Source organism: Apium graveolens, chromosome 3, assembly GCF_009905375.1.
Source record: "Apium graveolens cultivar Ventura chromosome 3, ASM990537v1, whole genome shotgun sequence".
In the NCBI taxonomy this organism is placed as follows: domain Eukaryota; kingdom Viridiplantae; phylum Streptophyta; class Magnoliopsida; order Apiales; family Apiaceae; genus Apium; species Apium graveolens.
This window is the reverse complement of record NC_133649.1, coordinates 14,291,338-14,309,685: the sequence shown is the minus strand read 5'-3', so window position 1 is coordinate 14,309,685 and position 18,348 is coordinate 14,291,338. Positions and strand designations below refer to the sequence as shown.

At 36.3% G+C, this 18,348-nt stretch overlaps 2 protein-coding genes across 2 annotated transcripts; one reads left to right on the top strand and one right to left on the bottom strand.

Moving 5' to 3' along the window:
- Positions 1-450: 450 nt before the first annotated feature.
- Positions 451-5,403, top strand: LOC141711760 (putative F-box protein At4g22660). Its single transcript, XM_074514436.1, has 3 exons — positions 451-681; positions 3,018-4,313; positions 5,006-5,403. The coding sequence occupies exons 1-2, from the start codon at positions 624-626 to the stop codon at positions 4,298-4,300; spliced, it is 1,341 nt and encodes a 446-aa protein (XP_074370537.1). The 5' UTR covers positions 451-623; the 3' UTR covers positions 4,301-4,313; positions 5,006-5,403.
- Positions 5,404-10,201: 4,798 nt separating this feature from the next.
- On the bottom strand, positions 10,202-18,036 carry LOC141713910 (cytochrome P450 72A397-like). The gene is made up of 6 exons (XM_074517473.1): positions 17,757-18,036; positions 17,424-17,650; positions 11,350-11,486; positions 11,182-11,289; positions 10,699-11,086; positions 10,202-10,618 (listed from the first exon to the last, which is right to left on the bottom strand). The coding sequence occupies exons 1-6, from the start codon at positions 18,034-18,036 to the stop codon at positions 10,202-10,204; spliced, it is 1,557 nt and encodes a 518-aa protein (XP_074373574.1).
- Between the last annotated feature and the right edge of the window lie 312 nt (positions 18,037-18,348).

Below are 18,348 nucleotides of genomic sequence, written 5' to 3'. Positions count from 1 at the left end.
GTTTATCATAAATATACTAATATCTATTATAATACTAATATTAAATATAAGTATATATATATATATCATGTCCTTTCGTATACACAAAAGATAAGCTCAAACACCACACTAAATCTAAGTTGTGTACTTAAAATGTGAACACAAATACTAAATTTTTGTATTGTTTTGTGTCTGTATTGTTATTCATTTAAAATTTTGTATTATTTCGTTTAATGTTATTCATTCTGTGTACAAAATTGCCGAGTCTACCTAATGGTACAAGTAATTATGCCTTGGACATTTGTTAATAAAAGACACAAGTGAGTGACACTGACAGAAATACATGCAATGTCACTACTTTACTAGTACAATACACGTGGAAGTTATTTTAACAACACAATACACGTGAAAGCGAAAAAGTTGCATTATACAATAGTTATCTCTAATTGTAGTTCTATGCCATTCCCCAAATGAGTCCTCAAAATCTAATAATTTTGTCGTCCATACCCCTCTCTAAGTAAAGAAAGGTAAAGGCAAATATTTTCAGTTTCCCATTAAGATTGCGATTGAGATTAGGTGTTTTGGACGATATCAAAGTAGTGGAGGAGCGAAAGCATTGTGATAATTAATAGCGGAGCAAAATTATGAAAAATGTGGTGGTTGAAAAGGAAACCGAGCAAGGAGAGAGTTCCAATAACGAAGGTATCTAAGAAAAATCTAGTTGCAATTTTGGTGCACGTTCCCTTCGTTTTTGCTAATTACTAAACAGATGAGTTAATGTTCATTTTTTTAATTACTAATCAATTAGATTTGTGTTCTTTGTTTGGATCATAGATGTTTATACTTATATTGGTAGATCGAGTTATATATTTATCAAGATCTATGTGGTTATTACCTAGGAGATTATATAATTATTTAACTTGTATATCTTTCTCGTGCTTGTGTTTGTGCAAATTCAAACTTTGAGAAATTTGCTTTCCAAACGTAGGTAGTAGATTCAGATTTGGTGGCATATTTACAGACACATGTACATTTAGGGGCAGGACAACACACTAATGAGGGTGTATCATGGTGTTCATTGAAAATATATTTGCCTTCTTAAAATAATTATAGACATATATTAGTAAATAAATCAACCCAAACATACCATTGCATGAGAGGGAAGATTTACGTTGTTCACCGGTGTTTTGTATGATAGAAGATAAGAGAAGATAAACAAAAAAATAGCGAGTGAACTTTTTCTTTCGTGCTTTTTAGTTTGGTGTAAGAAAGGGAGAGAGAGTAATGAAAACAAAGGACATGTCGGGTTTATTCATCAATTTGTTGGAAAGGATGTTTGCAAATCACCCTATTTTAAGGAAGAAGGTTTTTTTTGAGAAAATTATAGGAATCCCAAAAAATTCATGTTAGGAACACGCTTCTGAAGAAAAATTCTGAAAATCCTCTTCCACTTTCTCTTCTTTTCTCTCTTTTTTCAAACTCCGGAGCACAGAGAGTATAGAAGTTATTTCCACAAATACCCCCAACTTGAATATTATGTTAGTACAAAATATGTACATATGTAATGCAACATAAAAAAATTGGAGCATAAAAGAAAGAATTAGTCTAACCATATACGAGTAACTTTAACAAATCGTAGAAATTATAATTTGAACATCAGTTATGTATTAATTACATGTGATTTTTCTATTTTTTTATTATTAATCTTTGAATTTTGTATTGTATTTATATTTACAACGTATGTATATTTATATTTGTCAGTTCGTTGTATTGTATTGAAATGTCATTTTATCACTTTGAGAATCTCCATCTAGCTCTTGACTAAAAAATTAAGGACGGAGAACAAAGATGTTCCTCTAACAAAGTAATAGCGGATATTAAGAGATTTTCTCTCTTCTCAAACTAAAGTGCCCAATTGCACTCCTAACTAAAGTTATATTATTTTTCAACTTTCTCAACTACACTCTCTTTCTCTCTCCACTTCCCTTTATACTCTTATGAATCTTAAATGTTTTAAATATTAAAAAATTAATTGAGGAGTCAATATGAAAAATGAACACATACTAAATCATTAAGTCAATAATTTATATTATTAATAAATAGTGAACTGAGAGTCTTTTGGAGGTGCTCTTATATGTTCTGTATCCAATTTAATAGTCATTCATATGTGACCTCTTATCTTCTTAGTTCCATTTTCTTTTTGCCTACTATTACTTTTTAACTTTTATCCAGTTATTGCATTAATTTGTTATTTTTGTTATATGCTAATTTTTTTGGTTGCAGTGTTCAATCATTTTTTGTTATTTATATGATTCTTGAATTTTTGCTTTTATTGTGCGTATATTGGCATATTTCTGAATAAAATTTATATCAATTTCTAGAGTAAATGGATTCCACTATGCAACTTAAATACTGAATTAAACTTGGTTGTTCAAAATTGACCCACACAAGTATATGATTTATATGAGTAACATGTCGCTCCTATTATGTTAAAAGTTTGTTTGATCTAGGGGATCCTTGAAGCTGTAGGTGAGAATTGAAGTAGTCCCATTTCTGCTGTTCGTCATAGAATTTACTAATTTATTACTTGTGAATGGAAAGTTAAAGTAGGTGTTTCAAAATTTGATGTACATTTTATCTATAATATACCAGCCCTTTACATCATTATCTCTGCAACACAGAAAAAGATCTCAATACTGTTCTTATGAAAATAAAGAAGGAAAAAAAACGCTGATTTGCTACAGAAATTTATGGCTAACCCAGAACAGGATGTTTGGAATCATAATTTGCTATTATTTAAAATACTACACACGTTTTCAGTAGAATGAGACATTTGTTTATGTGTTTGTTTGTTGTTGTAACTTAAAGGTCTTTGATTATCTTTAAACATTTGTTATAAGTTTCACCTCTTTCCAGAATATCCTTGTAGAGGAGCTTGTCCAAGAGAATTGTTTGTTGCTTCACAGGGAGATTTGCTAGCTTGTTTTGTGGATAAATAACAGTTTAACCAATTTCCTGTCAAATTGGTTTGTCCGCAGAGTTTGGCAGGTCTGGTGCATTAACTTCATCACCCACTGGTTTTTTTGATCTTCCTGAAGATATGTCGGACAAGATCTTATTGAAAATGTCTCTAATCAGCATCTTGAACTTTAAGACTGTGTGCCGTTCTTCACGAAATGTTGTGAGATCTTTTGTCTCATCATCATCTAATAGTCAGGTCCATCTAGTACCGTGGATTTTGCTTCCTAGAAAACTAGAAGATAAAAGGAGAATCGGCTTCTCTACCTATGATGATCAAATGGTGTTTATGCGCACTAATGCACCCCCTGAATTTTATGATGGTTTATGTTTGGGAACCTCTCACGGATGGCTGGTGATGTTGGATAAAGATATAGAGCCATATCTCTTCAACCCTTTTTCATTTGAAAAAATCACATTACCAGAAATTTTTACTTTTCCAAATATTCAGTGTCTTTTTGGATCAGTTGGGAGTGGCTACTATATACACTACTATGAAAATCCTTATAAACACAGGCGGCGGATTAAGTCTGTGCAGGAATTAAGGACTAAATTTGTTTCTAAAGCTGTAGTTTCAGCGAACCCTTCTCACAACAATGGGAACTTCTTTGTGTTGATGATATCTGCATGGCGCAAGACTGGAGCAATACTTGCCTTTTGTTATTCTGGTGATGATGTATGGATGCAGCTAGGTGACCATGATGAATCCTACTGTGATGTTATATGCCATGATGATATGTTTTATGCTTTGAACTATCCAGACGAGATTGAAATTTGGGATGTCCATAATGGTTATCCTACAAAAAGAACAAGTATTGTTGCCAAGTACCCTCAGAAAGTTTTTGATACCAAGCGTTCTTTAAAATTCCGTGATTGTGATACAACCCGCAGTTACTTGGTGGAAGTGTCAGGGGATCTATTTCTTGTTGTGAGGTTTATTGGGGGGCTCGTCCGTAGTCATGAAACAAGTAAATTTGAATTGAGACATGAGACACTTTGTTTCCAAGTGTATAAGCTTGACACTAGTATAAAAAAGTGGGAAGAGGTGGAATCATTAGGTGATCTAGTGTATTTTGTAGGTGGAAATCAATCCAAGTCTCTTTTGGTCCCAGATAATTCAGCATACAAAGCAAATTCAATTTACTTTACGGATGATTATTGGGATATGATGTATTGGCGTAAAAATCATTATGATATTGGAGTCTATCACATGGAAGATAAAAGTATCGAGAAAACTCTTCGGTTTGATTGGCAGAATGAACCACCGCCTTTCTGGATTGACCCGGAATCTTTAGTACATTGATGATACAGAGCAGGTATGGCTACAATGTAATCTCCCTCTGCATTTTGTAAGGATGTATGAGCCAAATTCTCCCTTTTCAATTGAACTTTTTGCATTAAGAAAACAGTTGATATTATTCTTTTACTCCTGCCAACTTTTCGACAACGTCAAATTTTCTTTCATTTCTCTACATAATACTAGATTATGAAGTTTATGAAATTACTTTAGGAAATCTTATCCTTCTGTAATTTTGAAGTTTTAAACTATTAGGATATCTGCATAAAATTTGTATATCTGATTTCTGGGAAAAAAATTATGTTTCCTGGATCTCTTTAACTATCAAAGACATATTCAAGCAAAGCAAATGACCTGTTTTTTTTTCTCAGAAACACGTCTAATTTAGTTGGCTATTGCTTGAAGTTATTTTATTAATATAACATTCTTTTCTATATGTGAGATCATTTTTGTAACTAGCTTCCGGGTCCATGCAAGTGCGGAGGTTTATTAGCCTTTTTCTTTTGAGATGAAGCTATATTATTTAGTTCTTGATTCCAGGTAAAAGAAAACGTTCTCAACTTACAGAACAGCCAATTTTGTAATGATGGAGTCTAAATTGAATCGGTTGCTCGTCTTCTCAATTTACTCTCATTGAGGATTTTCAAGCACATGCCACATTTTGCTTGTAGTTTCCAATTTGCTGGACTGACGTCTACTTCTCATTTGCAGGTCTGGGAAAAGATTGATGTGTCTCACTATGATACTGCAAGTAGTTATGATGTACTGAATGCAGCAATGGCGCGGTATTATGGAGTTGGTCAATGGCTAGATGTTTCATATCTTACAGAATCTTCTGGACAAGCTCACTGCAACACACCCTTGTTCGAGGATTTGCTTTGATTGTACTACTGCTTTATTTGGTCTGAAGTCTAGAGATTGGTTATCAATGTTTTTATTAGTTAAAATGTTGTCATTCTAATAAATAAATTCTGGATGTGTATGTGTGTTTTTGGAGAAATAAGCCCCTTTTGGTTGTTTGGGCACTTAGAAACGAGCTTGTTACATGCAATTTTATAATAAACCAAAGTGGATGTTTGATTCAGTGGTTTGCTTGTTTATTGATGGGGACAAGTGAGGGACAGTATATAAGTCTTGCTGTTTTTCCTAATCAGAATCCTGGTCTGTTTCAGTGATATAGTTGTAAATGAATGGTTGCGGAAGCAGAAACTGAATCCTTCAGTTGCTGGAGATGTTCTGTTCCTATGAGCTTTTTAGCCTTATTTCTTATTTCGGTTTTTCCTGTGGTATGCTTGTGGGCATACACTAAGCACAAACTTCTATAATTTTAATTGTTTTGATTGGCCAACACTTCTTATTAATGGTGGACCTCCTGCGTTTACAACAAATACACCAACCAAATCACTCCAATTTTTATAAGTTGTAGTACTTAACATGTAACATGTGTCCATGGGCACACACCACACAAACTTTTCTTATTTTAGGATAAAGAAGTTTAAATGTAACTTAAATTTCTATTTGCCAGAATTCATCTGTGCACAAAATAATTTTTGTTTTTCTTATAAAAATTTAAATGTTATTCTTTTTGAAAGAAATAATTTGTGGAGTTGTTATGGATAAAAAATTAGGGTGTATTTAAAACTGTGTTTATTATTAGGGTTCGTGAGCTTCAAGACTCTATTTGACTACTTTCGTGTCTCATGACTCAATCTGCCTTCACAAGATGCCTACGTACCTTGCTGTGTGCTAAGGATCAAGTCAAAAACGTAGTTCTGATTTGTGGGGTGAGACCCCTTATAGGCATGATATGCCGAATTGGATTAGGGTTAGGAGACTTGGCGGGTAAGTCTCAGATTTAGAATAGACTTTGGAGTCCTAGAATGTAGGAGATTGATCCCTTATATGAGGTTTCTTGGAGGCCAATCTCCAAGAAATTATACCCTTATTTGGAACTTCTACTAATTACAAAATTAATTAATATTCAGGGTTTTTAACCTTTTTAAATGAGTTTTATTTGCAACCCAAAAAAGGTTTTAATTAATGCCATATTAATTATATAATCAGGATTTATTTTATCATCTATCATTTGCCCCCCAACTTCTAGGAAATCCTATAGGATTTAGTAGAAGTTAAGCTTTTATTCCCTTGCAAGGTATCGCTTTTAACGTAAAGTGTGGAGCGATCTATACATTTACAACGATTTGCCTTATCCGAGGCTTCATGAAATTTTCTGGAATTTTCTTAATTTTCCATGCTCATTTTCTCACCTTATTCTTATTTTTTAGAAATTTTTTGATATTTTTCCTTAATTTTCAGGATTTTTCCTTAATTTTCAGGATTTTTCCTTAATTTTTCAGAATTTTTCCTTAATTTTCAGGATTTTTCCTTAATTTTCAGGATTTTTCCTTAATTTTTCAGAATTTTTCTTTAATTTTCAGGATTTTTCCTTAATTTTTCAGAATTTTTCCTTAATTTTCAGGATTTTTCCTTAATTTTTCAAAATTTTTCCTTAATTTTCTGGATTTTTCCTTAATTTTTTGAAAAATTTTCAAAAAAAATTTTATGCTAATTTCGACTAGGAATCTATTTTTGGTAGGATCCTGGTCGAATTATGCTCTCATTTCTTCTACTCATGAACTTTTCGGTCAGAATGAATTTCGATCAGAATCCTGGCCGAATTTCGGTCAGGATTTTCCTTGGTCTTAATTCCTGACCGAGTTATGCTCCCATTATTCCAGGTTGTGAATTTTTCGACCAGGATATAATTCGACCAGAATTTTGGTGAGGATTGTGTCAGGATTTTTCTTTGACTTACTTCCTGATCGAATTATACTCCCATTATTCATGTTCGTGACTTTTTCGATCAGGATGGAATTCGACCAGAATTTCGGTCAGGATTTTTCTTTAACTTACTTCCTGACCGAATTATGTTCCCTTTATTCCTGGTCGTGAGTTTTTCGACCATGATGGAATTCGACCAGGATGGAATTCGACCAGAATCCTGACCGAATTTTGGTCAGGATTTACACCTTGACTCAATTACTGACCGAATTAAGTACCTATAATTACTGGTCATGGATTTTTCGACCAGGAGGTTTTTCGACCAGGATTCAAATCATATTTTGGTCGAATTTGATCAAGATTCATTCGACTAGAATTGAACTTCAACCCCAATTGGGCTCTTTTGTGGGCCTCTTTTTGGGCCTATTACCTTTTGTTAAATTGGGCATTCTTTCTAGAATTCTCCAACCGGGCCATTAAACTGGGCTTTTGACGGGGTCTGTCAACTCGACCCCCTTTCTTTTTATTTTTCTTGACTTCTCCAGAATGTTCTGAAGTTTTCCAAATTACTATTTTATTTATCTTCTATTTATTTTTTATTCCTCAAGAATATCCTAGAAGCTTTTGAAATTGGGCCCAGGCTTTTGGGTTGGGCTTTTGACCGGCTATAACCGGTTAACATTCTCCTTCTATCGGCCCAATGACCGGCTAGAAGTGCTATATATGTGTGGGGGGTGAAGTGAGATCACTTCACACTTCACTTTCACATTTTCAAATCTTCCTTCTCATATTTCCTCTCCTAACCCCTAAAGTTTTTTCCGGCGGTCAGCTAATTTTTCCGGTCATGATTTCTGCTGTGCTTGAAGATCAATTGAATCTTCACCTTCTTCATCCAATTTCTAGTTACAAGCATTCATCTCATCTCCATCAATGGTGGATAAGAGTGTAGAGATGGCTACAAAAATTGCCTCAACTTTTAAAAGAGGTAACGAAATTCAAGTTCGTTCATCTTATATGTCTTTGTTAGATATGATCAATCCGTTGGGAGACAAATACCCATCCGATGCTCACTTGGATTCTTCGATGACTGCAACAAATGGTATAATGTAGATGGCATTAAACATCTTAACACAACTTATAATATTCGTCCTCCTCTTAGGATAGTTCCTGTTGACGGTGGTGATCGTACATGCCATTGGAAAAGCGATACTCTTTTTATTTATACAGATTCCCTTACCGCGGGGCTTAGGTTTCCCTTTCACAAGTTTATTCCTAGGTTGTTAGCTGACTTACAAATTAACCCTTGTCAGCTTCTACCTAAAGCTTGGAGGAATGTCCTATGTTTTATGGGTCTTTGTCTTCGGCACGGTTTTCCCCTTTCTGTAGCTGTTTTTAAAAAAATCTTTCAGTGCTATAACAGTGCCCAGCCTCTTGTGGTTGGGTTTACATCAAACAGAGACCCAAATGTCCTCAAATTTTCAACAGTGCCTCCATCCCTGATAACAACCGGCATTGGAGGGACACTTTTGTTGGGTTGAGATGTGAGAACGGTGATTGGGCACACTCTTTAGCTCTTCCTTTGGTAAAGTTAGTGATGGTAGCCCCAAAACCCTTCGCCTATCAGATGAGGAAAATCTTATATATAGAAATCTTATAAAAGATGAGGGCAAGACCGCAAGTTGGACTTTGTTGGAAGAGTTTCCCTGATTCATGTTGGACTTTCTTAAGTCATATTGTATGGTATTTCTCATACTCTCTATTTCCGTTTTCCCTTTTTTATATGTTATTAACATAACTTATTCTTTTTTTTTCTGCTTTCTTTTCAGCGGCTCAGGAAATAAACAACACCATTGTGTCGGTCGTTGAGGAAACGGGCAGGATGAAGAAAGCCCGGCTTGCAGGGCTTGACACTCGTGGGAAGGCTACTGAGCCCAGCTTCCTAGGGAAGCATAAAGAACCTGTGGTGGAGGCCTCCTCAGCTGGAACTGAGTCCACAGCCATTCCCGCTCCTCCCTCTACGGGCTCATTTCAACCTCTGTGGGGATTTCGTCAAGGGGACACCGTTGTTAGATCCACGAAGCATGCTTGAGATTGGTCCTACCATTCTATTACTCCTAAGGACTTCACGGATGTTGTGGGTGGTCAGGACCTAGAGTGGGTTAAGCTCATGGGAGCCCAATCCATTGCTTCAGTATGCCTTTTTCAAAATTTATTTTAATCTCCCTTTTTTAAGGACTATTTCTGCCTTGTCTCGTGATTGTTTTCGTTTCAGAATAATGTTCAATTCCAGGCAGCTATTCGTCATGATGAATCTTAGAAGAAGGCTTCAGAGATATCCGACAGGGCCTTAAGGAAGCAGAAAGTCAAACACACTGCTCTGGAGATGAAAATGAAGCACAAGGAAGAGGAACTCTCCGAGGCCAACGTGGAGTTAGTGAAGCTTAAAGCTATGAAGGACAAGATTATTGATGCATATTTGGATACAGATGAGTTTACTCAGTCTATGAGGGTCATAGATGACATGGTGTTTCCAGAGTTCTTTAGGACTGGTTGAGGATCGACCCTTGAGACTGTAAACGAAGCTTGCCCGGATATTAACCCCGTAGACTATCCTTGTCTAGACGATGAGCCCCTCCTTCAGAGGTTCCGTGCTCTTGTGGTGGTCTCCGAGGATGTCCCTCGCACCGAGCTCCTTCCTCCTCCTGTTTCATCTTCCAGGGCTGCTTTAGAGGAGTCCAACTCTTCTTCCGGTGAGACCGACACTAAAGGGACAACCGGAGAGAGTGAGGGAGAGGATGGCATGCATGTTGAGGATTCTCCACCTCACTGATATTTTTATTAAGCACTGCGCAACTGTTTATTTATTTGGAACTCGTGCTTTTATGTATTAAACTATTTATTGTCCTTCTTTTTATGCACTGAACTACTAAATTTATCTTCCTTTATGCAGTTTTATTTGCCCATCACATTTAGAAACTTAATGCCACAACTGAAAACTTCATAAATTTCATAAATCCTTGGGATCCATCCCTTACATAGATTTTTGTAAATTAAACTCAAAATAAAAATCCTATTAAACTGAAATACAAAATCCTAAGGAGCCAAAGGTCATGGTTTCTGTGAACCTTATTGTAAATTATCCCCATGTTGTGGTTGAAGAGTTATCAGAGTAGCTGGGGCATGGGTATATGAGGCTGAAAGCTCAAACGAGAAGTGTTGTAAAATGGTAGCAAGAGCTAGTTTGGTTTCCAGCATTGCAAAGTCATGTCCTAAACATAATCTCGGTCCCCATCCGAATGGAAAATAGGCTGCCTGAATACTTTTTGTTGCTTTAGACACTCCTTGTGCAAATCTTTCCGTATCAAACTCTTTTGCATCCTCTCCCCATAGATTTTGGTCATAATGAAGGAGCAAAAGTGGCACAGCTACTTCCGTTCCAACAGGTAATTTAAGTCCTCCTAGGGTAGTATCCTCGTATACCTTTCGATTCAGTGTATGTGCAGGTGGATATAATCTTAAAACCTCGTGCAAAATCATAGTAACCTACATAAATTTAACTTACAGTTAACATCTGATCAATATTTATTATTTTGTGCATATGCATGTGTACACAAGAACTATACGATTTTGAGGTGGTTAAGATTGTCAAAATCAGGTTTGCCATGATTCCCCAACACCTGAAGAACTTCTTCTCTGGCACGAATTTGCCAGTTGGGGTGAACAACAAGTAAAATTATGGTCCAGACAAGGATATTTGAGGTAGTTTCTTGGCCAGCAAAGTAGAAAAACTTGCATTCACCAATTACATCGTCCAAGCTCATTCCAACATTTCTCGATCCATTTTGAAGTTGATCACTGGAAATGGATTCCAACAATATCCCTAGCAAGTCATCACTACTACTTTCTCTTGCCTGCATTGCCTTGGTCTTTTTGCTAATAATATTTTTTAAGGATGATTGTATCATTTCATTTAGCTCATTCATCTTTCTATTGTTCTTGGTTGGCAGAAATCTACAGATATTTATAAACAGTTACTATGTAAACGTGGAAAAGGACATGAGGAAAAAAAATGCTTCATTCGTATATTACAACCAAATGAGTAGTACCTCCATCCAGAAATGTACACTGACTGCAGAGACTTCATTACAAGCTCAATTTGTTGGCGTTGAATCTCAAATACCCTGCTTCCCTCCTTATAGCTACTTCCAAATGATGTGCGTGAAATCACATCGCTTGTTAATTTATGACCCTCCTTATAGCTACTTCCAAATGATGTGCGCGAAATCACATCGCTTGTTAATGTATGAAGATACGGTGCAATGTCCAATTCGCACCACCCATTTTTCTCTACCTTCTCCTCCCATTTGCTCACCAGTTCTGTGCAACTAATATACATTACTGGTAGCATTAGCTGCATCAAAATCAGGAAAATTAGCGTCTCAGTGTATTTTAATGTACAACAGTAGGGGTATCAAAAATTTTCAGGACTGGAAATTTAATATATAATAACTTCTACTATTTTCTAAGAGCAAGTTCAAGAGTGTCCTAGTAGTTGCCTTATAAATATTATAAAATAGAGTGTCCTAGTAATTTATGACATTATTTGTATACATGAACTCCAACCTTTAACTTGTGAAGATGAAAAGCTGGGGTAAGAAGTTTCTTGTGCTGAGCCCACTGGTCCCTGTCTATGCTTTCCAGACTATGAGAAAACATTCACACGATTGTAATTTGCTTAATCTTCTTGAATATGTTATTTTTGTTCATCACTTCTTTAATGAGCTCAGGATCTGTGATGAGCAACCTTGGAGCCGGCCCAAACCACATGAAACTATTTTTACCTGCAAGTTGTTAGAAATCAAACTCTCCATCAGGATATTAAATGAATTAAACAAAGCAATTGAAAATTATAAGTTAGAGAAATGGCAGCTGTACATGGGAGAAATAAAAGATGGTTGTGCATGAGAAAAAAAGAAAATACAGCAGTTTTTCATGGTCAATAATAACAAGCTACAGGTCTTGGAATCATGTCTAAAAAATTAGGTAGGCTATTAACCTCAAGAAGATGTTATCCAGAAGGCTTGGTCAAAGAAAGAAACAGTATCTCCTGAAATTAAGGTGGGGACTGCAGAAAAATAAGAATAGCTTGAAAGGTGACAGTTGTTTTTGGTAGGCTGCATGGGAAAACATATAGCAACATATGTAAGCGATGACATAAGCATTTTAGAGCCTATAAATAGCAGTCCTACCAGTATCAGTAAACAAAAACACAAAAGTGAAATATTTGTAAGGAAAAAGAGCAGAAGCTCCGTGTCTTGTAAAGGGTTGTATCCTGTATTATAAAATAGAGTCCTTGTGTTCCTATTAAGTAGAATAAAAGTATTGTTGAGTTTATTTTAAGTAATATCTTATTCTAAAGCTCATTACGTTTCCATAAAGTGGCATCAGAGCTAAGGTTCCGTTCGTGAAAAATGGCAACGATGGTGCAACCAAATATTCCAAAATTGACGAGTACAAATTACGGGACCTGGAGTATTCAAATGAAGGTATTACTCGGTTTCTACGATAATTGGGATATTGTCGAAAGCGGGTATGACGAGCCCACAGATTCAGCCGCTTAAGTAGCCCTGTCAAATGCTGAGAAGATGATTTTGAAAGAGACCTGGAAAAAAGATAAAAAGGCGTTATATACAATTATTCAAGGAGTTGACGAATCAACCTTTGAAAAAATTTCAAATACAAAAATGGCGAAAGACGCGTGGGAGATTCTGCAGAAATCGTTCCAGGGTGTCGAGAAAGTTAAAAAGGTTCAGCTCCAAGTACTACGTGGGGAGTTCGAAAATTTGAAGATGAAGAGTTCCGAAAATATTGGTGAATTTGTTACGCGTTTGAAAACGGTGACAAATGAGATGAAAAGAAATGGGGAAAGTCTCGATGATGTTCGGGTCATGGAAAAATTACTCCTTTCGTTGATGAGGAAATTTGTTTACGTTGTTACTTCTATCGAGGAGTCAAAGGACTTGTCCACAATTTCCATTGATGAGCTCGAAGGTTCACTTCAAGCTCACGAGCAGCAGATGAACCAGTATGATGATGCAAGCCAGTTGGAAAAGGCGTTGCAAAGTAAGGTGTCCATTGGTGACAGTTCTGGCAGTAGCAGTTCTGCACGTGGCGGAGCTGGCTTTAGAGGTGGCTACCGAGGTGGAAAAGGACGTGGAAGACAGTCTTTCAATAGAGGCCAGAATTTTGAAGGTTTTCAATCATCTGGTCGTGGTCAAAATTTTAGAGGCCGAGGAAGAGGTGGATTTCAACGAGGTGACAAATCTCAATTTCAATGTTATAATTGTAATAAATTTGGTCACTTCAGTTATGAGTGTAAAGCACCAAAAGTGGAAGAAAGAAGTCACTTTGCTGCAGCAAAAGAAGATAAAGATATTGGTTCTGCTATGTTTCTCACTTATAAAGGAGACGAGGAGAACAAGAAAAATATTTGGTATCTTAACTCAGGAGCCAGCAATCACATGACTGGTCATAAAGGTTTATTTACGGAGATAGATGAGACCATCTCTGGAGAAGTTACTTTTGGCGACTCGTCAAAAATTCCGGTCAAAGGAAAAGGTACAATTACGATTATGTCAAAGAATGATGAGAAAAAGTATATAAATGATGTTTATTATATACCTTCTCGTTGGAAAATCATGGAAATTTGTGTGAAGCGTGTGTCAAGGGGAAGCAACATAGACAAAGTTTTCCCGTTGGAAAATCATGGAGAGCCAGGAGGCCATTGGAGATAGTTCACACAGACATGGCTGGTCCATTTGATATTCCATCACTTGGAGGTAATAGGTATTACCTAACTTTTATTGATGATTTTAGCAGAAAAAGTTGGGTATATATCATCAAAGAAAAATCAGAGGCTCTTGATAAATTCAAGGAGTTCAAAGCACTTACAGAAAAGCAAAGTGGTCAGTATCTGAAGACACTCAGATCAGATAGAGGAGGAGAGTATACTTCCAACTTGTTCAGAAGTTTTTGCAGAGCACATGACATCAATCATCAGTTGACAACAACATATACTCCTCAACAAAATGGCGTTACAGAAATGAAGAACCGCACAATTCTTGACATGGCAAGGAGTATGGTAAAAGCAAAACACTTGCCAAGAACTTTCTGGGCGGAAGCTATTCAATGTGCAGTTTATTTATTGAATCATTGTCCAACAAAAAGTGTCAGAAATAAAACTCCGAATGAAGCATGGAGTGGTAGTAAACCATCAGTTGGGCATCTCATAATTTTTGGATGTATTGCTTATGCCCATATTCCCGATCAGAAAAGAAAGAAGCTAGATGACAAAGGCGAAAAGTGTATTTTTACCGGATATGACAAAAGGAGCAAGGCGTACAGGCTCTATAATCTCTTTACAAAGAAATTAATCATTTCTCGAGATGTTGAGTTTGATGAATCAGATTATTGGAGATGGAGCGAGGAAGAAAGAAAAGTTGCAGGTTTATTTTTCAACGATGATGATGATGATGATGGAAATGACGGCCCCAATATAGAAGATGGTGGAGATGATGATCCAACTCCTCCACAAAGTCTGAATCAACAAACTACCGTATCAACACCATCAGATTCAAGTGGAAGCAGAAGTTCAGGGGGAGCAACTAGAAAAATGCGGAGTCTGGATGATATCTACGAAGCTACAAGTCCGGTACAAACAACCTTTGATTATTCATTATTTTGTTTAATGGCTGAATGTGATCCAGTTACATTCGAGGAAGCTTCTGAAGAAAGCAAATGGAACAAAGCCATGGATGAAAAAATTGGCGCAATCAAGAAGAATGATACATGAGAACTCACAGATCTTCCAGAAGGACACAAAGCAATTGGTGTCAAATGGGTCTACAAGACCAAGACGAATCAGGATGGAGAAGTGGAGAAATACAAGGCGAGGCTAGTGGCTAAAGGCTACAAGCAGCGATATGGCATTGACTATGATGAGGTGTTTGCTCCAGTTGTACGAGTTGACACCATCAGACTTCTTACAGCAATTGCCGCTCAAATTTAATGGAAGATTTTTCAGATGACGTGAAGTCAGCATTCCTAAACGGTTATCTTGAAGAAGAATTCTATATTGAGCAGCCTCCCGGATATGTTCAGAAAGGCCGGGAAAACAAAGTCTACAGACTGAAGAAAGCCTTATATGGTTTGAAGCAAGCTCCACGAGCATGGAATACAAGGGTTGATGAATATTTTCAGAGAAATGGTTTCGTGAAGTGTCCATACGAGCATGCCCTCTACATGAAAACAAATTCAGGGGGAGATATTATGATCGTTTTCTTATACGTGGACGACATGATTTTTTACTGGAAACAATCCTGGTATGTTTGATGATTTTAAGAAAGTTATGACTAATGAATTTGAGATGACAGATATTGGTCAAATGTCATACTTTCTTGGAGTCGAGGTGAAGCAAAACAAAGATGGGATTTTTATGTCGCAGAAAAAATATGCGGAGCAGATTTTAAAGAAGTTCAGAATGGAGGAATGCAAGCCAATAAGCACGCCAACAGAACCGAGCATAAAGCTCAGAGTTGATTCAACAAGGGAGTCAGTAAATCCGACATTGTTCAAAAGTTTGGTTGGAAGTCTGAGGTACCTAACTTTTACTCGTCCAGATATTATGTATGCAGTTGGATTGGTTAGTAGGTACATGGAGAAACTGAAGCAAGATCACTTCATGGCAGCTAAAAGAATTTTGAGATACATTAAAGGTACACTTGGTCATGGATTATTTTATTCTCATTCTCAAAATGTAAAATTAGTTGGCTACTCAGATAGTAATTATGGTGGTGATTTGGATGACGGGAAAAGCACTTCTGGATATGCTTTTCATATTGGTTCAGCGATATTTTCGTGGTCTTTAAAGAAACAACAAACAGTTGCTCTCTCAACATGTGAGGCAGAATACATCGCAGCAGCAGCATGCGCATGTCAGGCTATGTGGCTAGGCTACGTATTGGGCGAGTTAAATTTTGCAGTGGAAGTTCCAGTTAAAAATTTACGTGGATAATAAATCCGCTATTTCTCTCGCGAAAAATCCAGTGTCACACAGTCACAGCAAGCACATCAATATTAAGTATCATTTTCTTCGCGAACAAGTGAATGAGAAAATTGTGGAGTTGGTGCACTGTAGGACTGAAGAAAATTTAGCGGATATTTTCACAAAACCATTGAAGCCGGATGTGTTTTACAAAATAAAAAATAAGCTCGGAATGCAAAGTCGAGTTTGAAGGGGAGTGTTAGAAATCAAATTCTCCATCAGGATATTAAATGAATAAAACAAAGTAATTGAAAATTATAAGTTAGAGAAATGGCAGCTGTACATGGGAGAAATAAAAGATGGTTGTGCATGAGAAAAGAAGAAAATACAGCATTTTTTCATGGTCAATAATAACAAGCTACAGGTCTTGGAATCATGTCCAAAAAATAAGGTAGGCTATTAACCTCAAGAAGATGTTATCCAGAAGGCTTGGTCAAAGAAAGAAATAGTAACTCCTGAAATTAAGGTGGGCACTGCAAAAAAATAAGAACAGCTTGAAAGGTGACAGTTGTTTTTGGTAGGCTGTATGGGAAAATATATAGCAATATATGTAAGCGATGACATAAGCATTTTAGAGCCTATAAATAGCAGTCCTACCAGTATTAGTAAAAAAGCACAAAAGTGAAATATTTGTAATGAAAAAGAGCAGAAGCTCCGTGTCTTGTAAAGGGCTGTAGCCTGTATTATAAAATAGAGTCCTTGTGTTCCTATTAAGTAGAATAAAAGTATTGTTGAGTTTATTTTAAGTAATATCTTATTCTAAAGCTCATTACGTTTCCATCACAAATAATGTAGACAAGACTCGTAAGGTACATAACGCAAATAATTCGTTCATTTGTTTATATGAATACAAGTAATTAAGTGAACTTTATCTATTTAGTCAGCCTTATTAAATTGAAGTTATGTTCGTTTTTTGTAAAGTCGGATACTGAATCATGGTTGCAGCCCTGCAGAAAAAAAAATGAAAATTTAATCTTAGTGGATGTTAGTGTTACCATATTTCTCGACCGTGTGATGGATGAACGGGCTTGCCCGTGCAACAGCATCATCGGATAGATTAATAGGCTTTGAAAGAGCATTCTTAACCAGAGCTGAGCTTTCTTTGGAATCTCCATACAAGAAGGGATAAGAGTTTCCATTAAGGCCTTGTTGTCTTAAGCACTTCTCCATCTTCCGCGGTTTCACCCATACCCAATTCAAGACTCTCCATGCCCATTCTACAAACAAAGCTAAAGCTAAACTCACTGCAATATTTTTCAACTTGTGAAGATGAAAAGCTGGGGCAAGAAGTTTCTTGTGTTGAGCCCACTGGTCCCCGTCTATGCTTGCCAGACCATGAGAAAACATTCTCACGATTGGATTTTGCTTAATCTTCTTGAATATGTTATTTTTGTTCATCACTTCTTTAATGAGCTCAGGATCTGTGACGAGCAACCTTGGAGCCGGCCCAAACCACATAAAACTATTTTTCCCTGCAAGTAATGTAAACTTTATTTGTTTATAGTTGGATCTTGAATCATGGTTGCAGCCCTACAGAAATAAGAAAGAAGATCTAAGCCTAATGAATGTTAGTGTTACCATATTTCTCAACAGTGTGATGGATGAATGGGATTGCACGTGCGACAGCATCATCAGAGAGATTGATAGGCTTCAAAAGAGCATTTTTTACCATTTCTGAGTTTTCTTTGTTATCACCGGACAAGAAGCGATAAGAGTTTCCATGAAACCCTTGTTGTCTTAAGCACTTCTCCATCTTCCGCGGTTTCACCCATACCCAATTCAAGACCCTCCATGTCCATCCCACAAACAAAGCTAAAATTAAACTCACAACAATATTTTTCAACCCTATTGTATCCATTACTAGCTAGTTTGTAATTAAATTATAAGTAGTTGTTATGTTAAAGTAAGGATTAAATAAGCATCAAGATTATAAGTAGACAAAATATAAGTAGTTACATGGCGGGACTGCAAGAACAATTTATATATTTGTAAGCAACTCAATGTGGTCATAACTGACGCCCTAAACTAATTTTTCAATCTAGAATTAAGTAGACACATGTGTTCTTCATCACATGTTTGCTTTCTCTTAGGTTGTTGACTTATATTTCTCAAAAGAAAATTCAGCTTTCCTAATTCAACTGCTCCTTTGATTAGTTTCTTTTAGAAATCA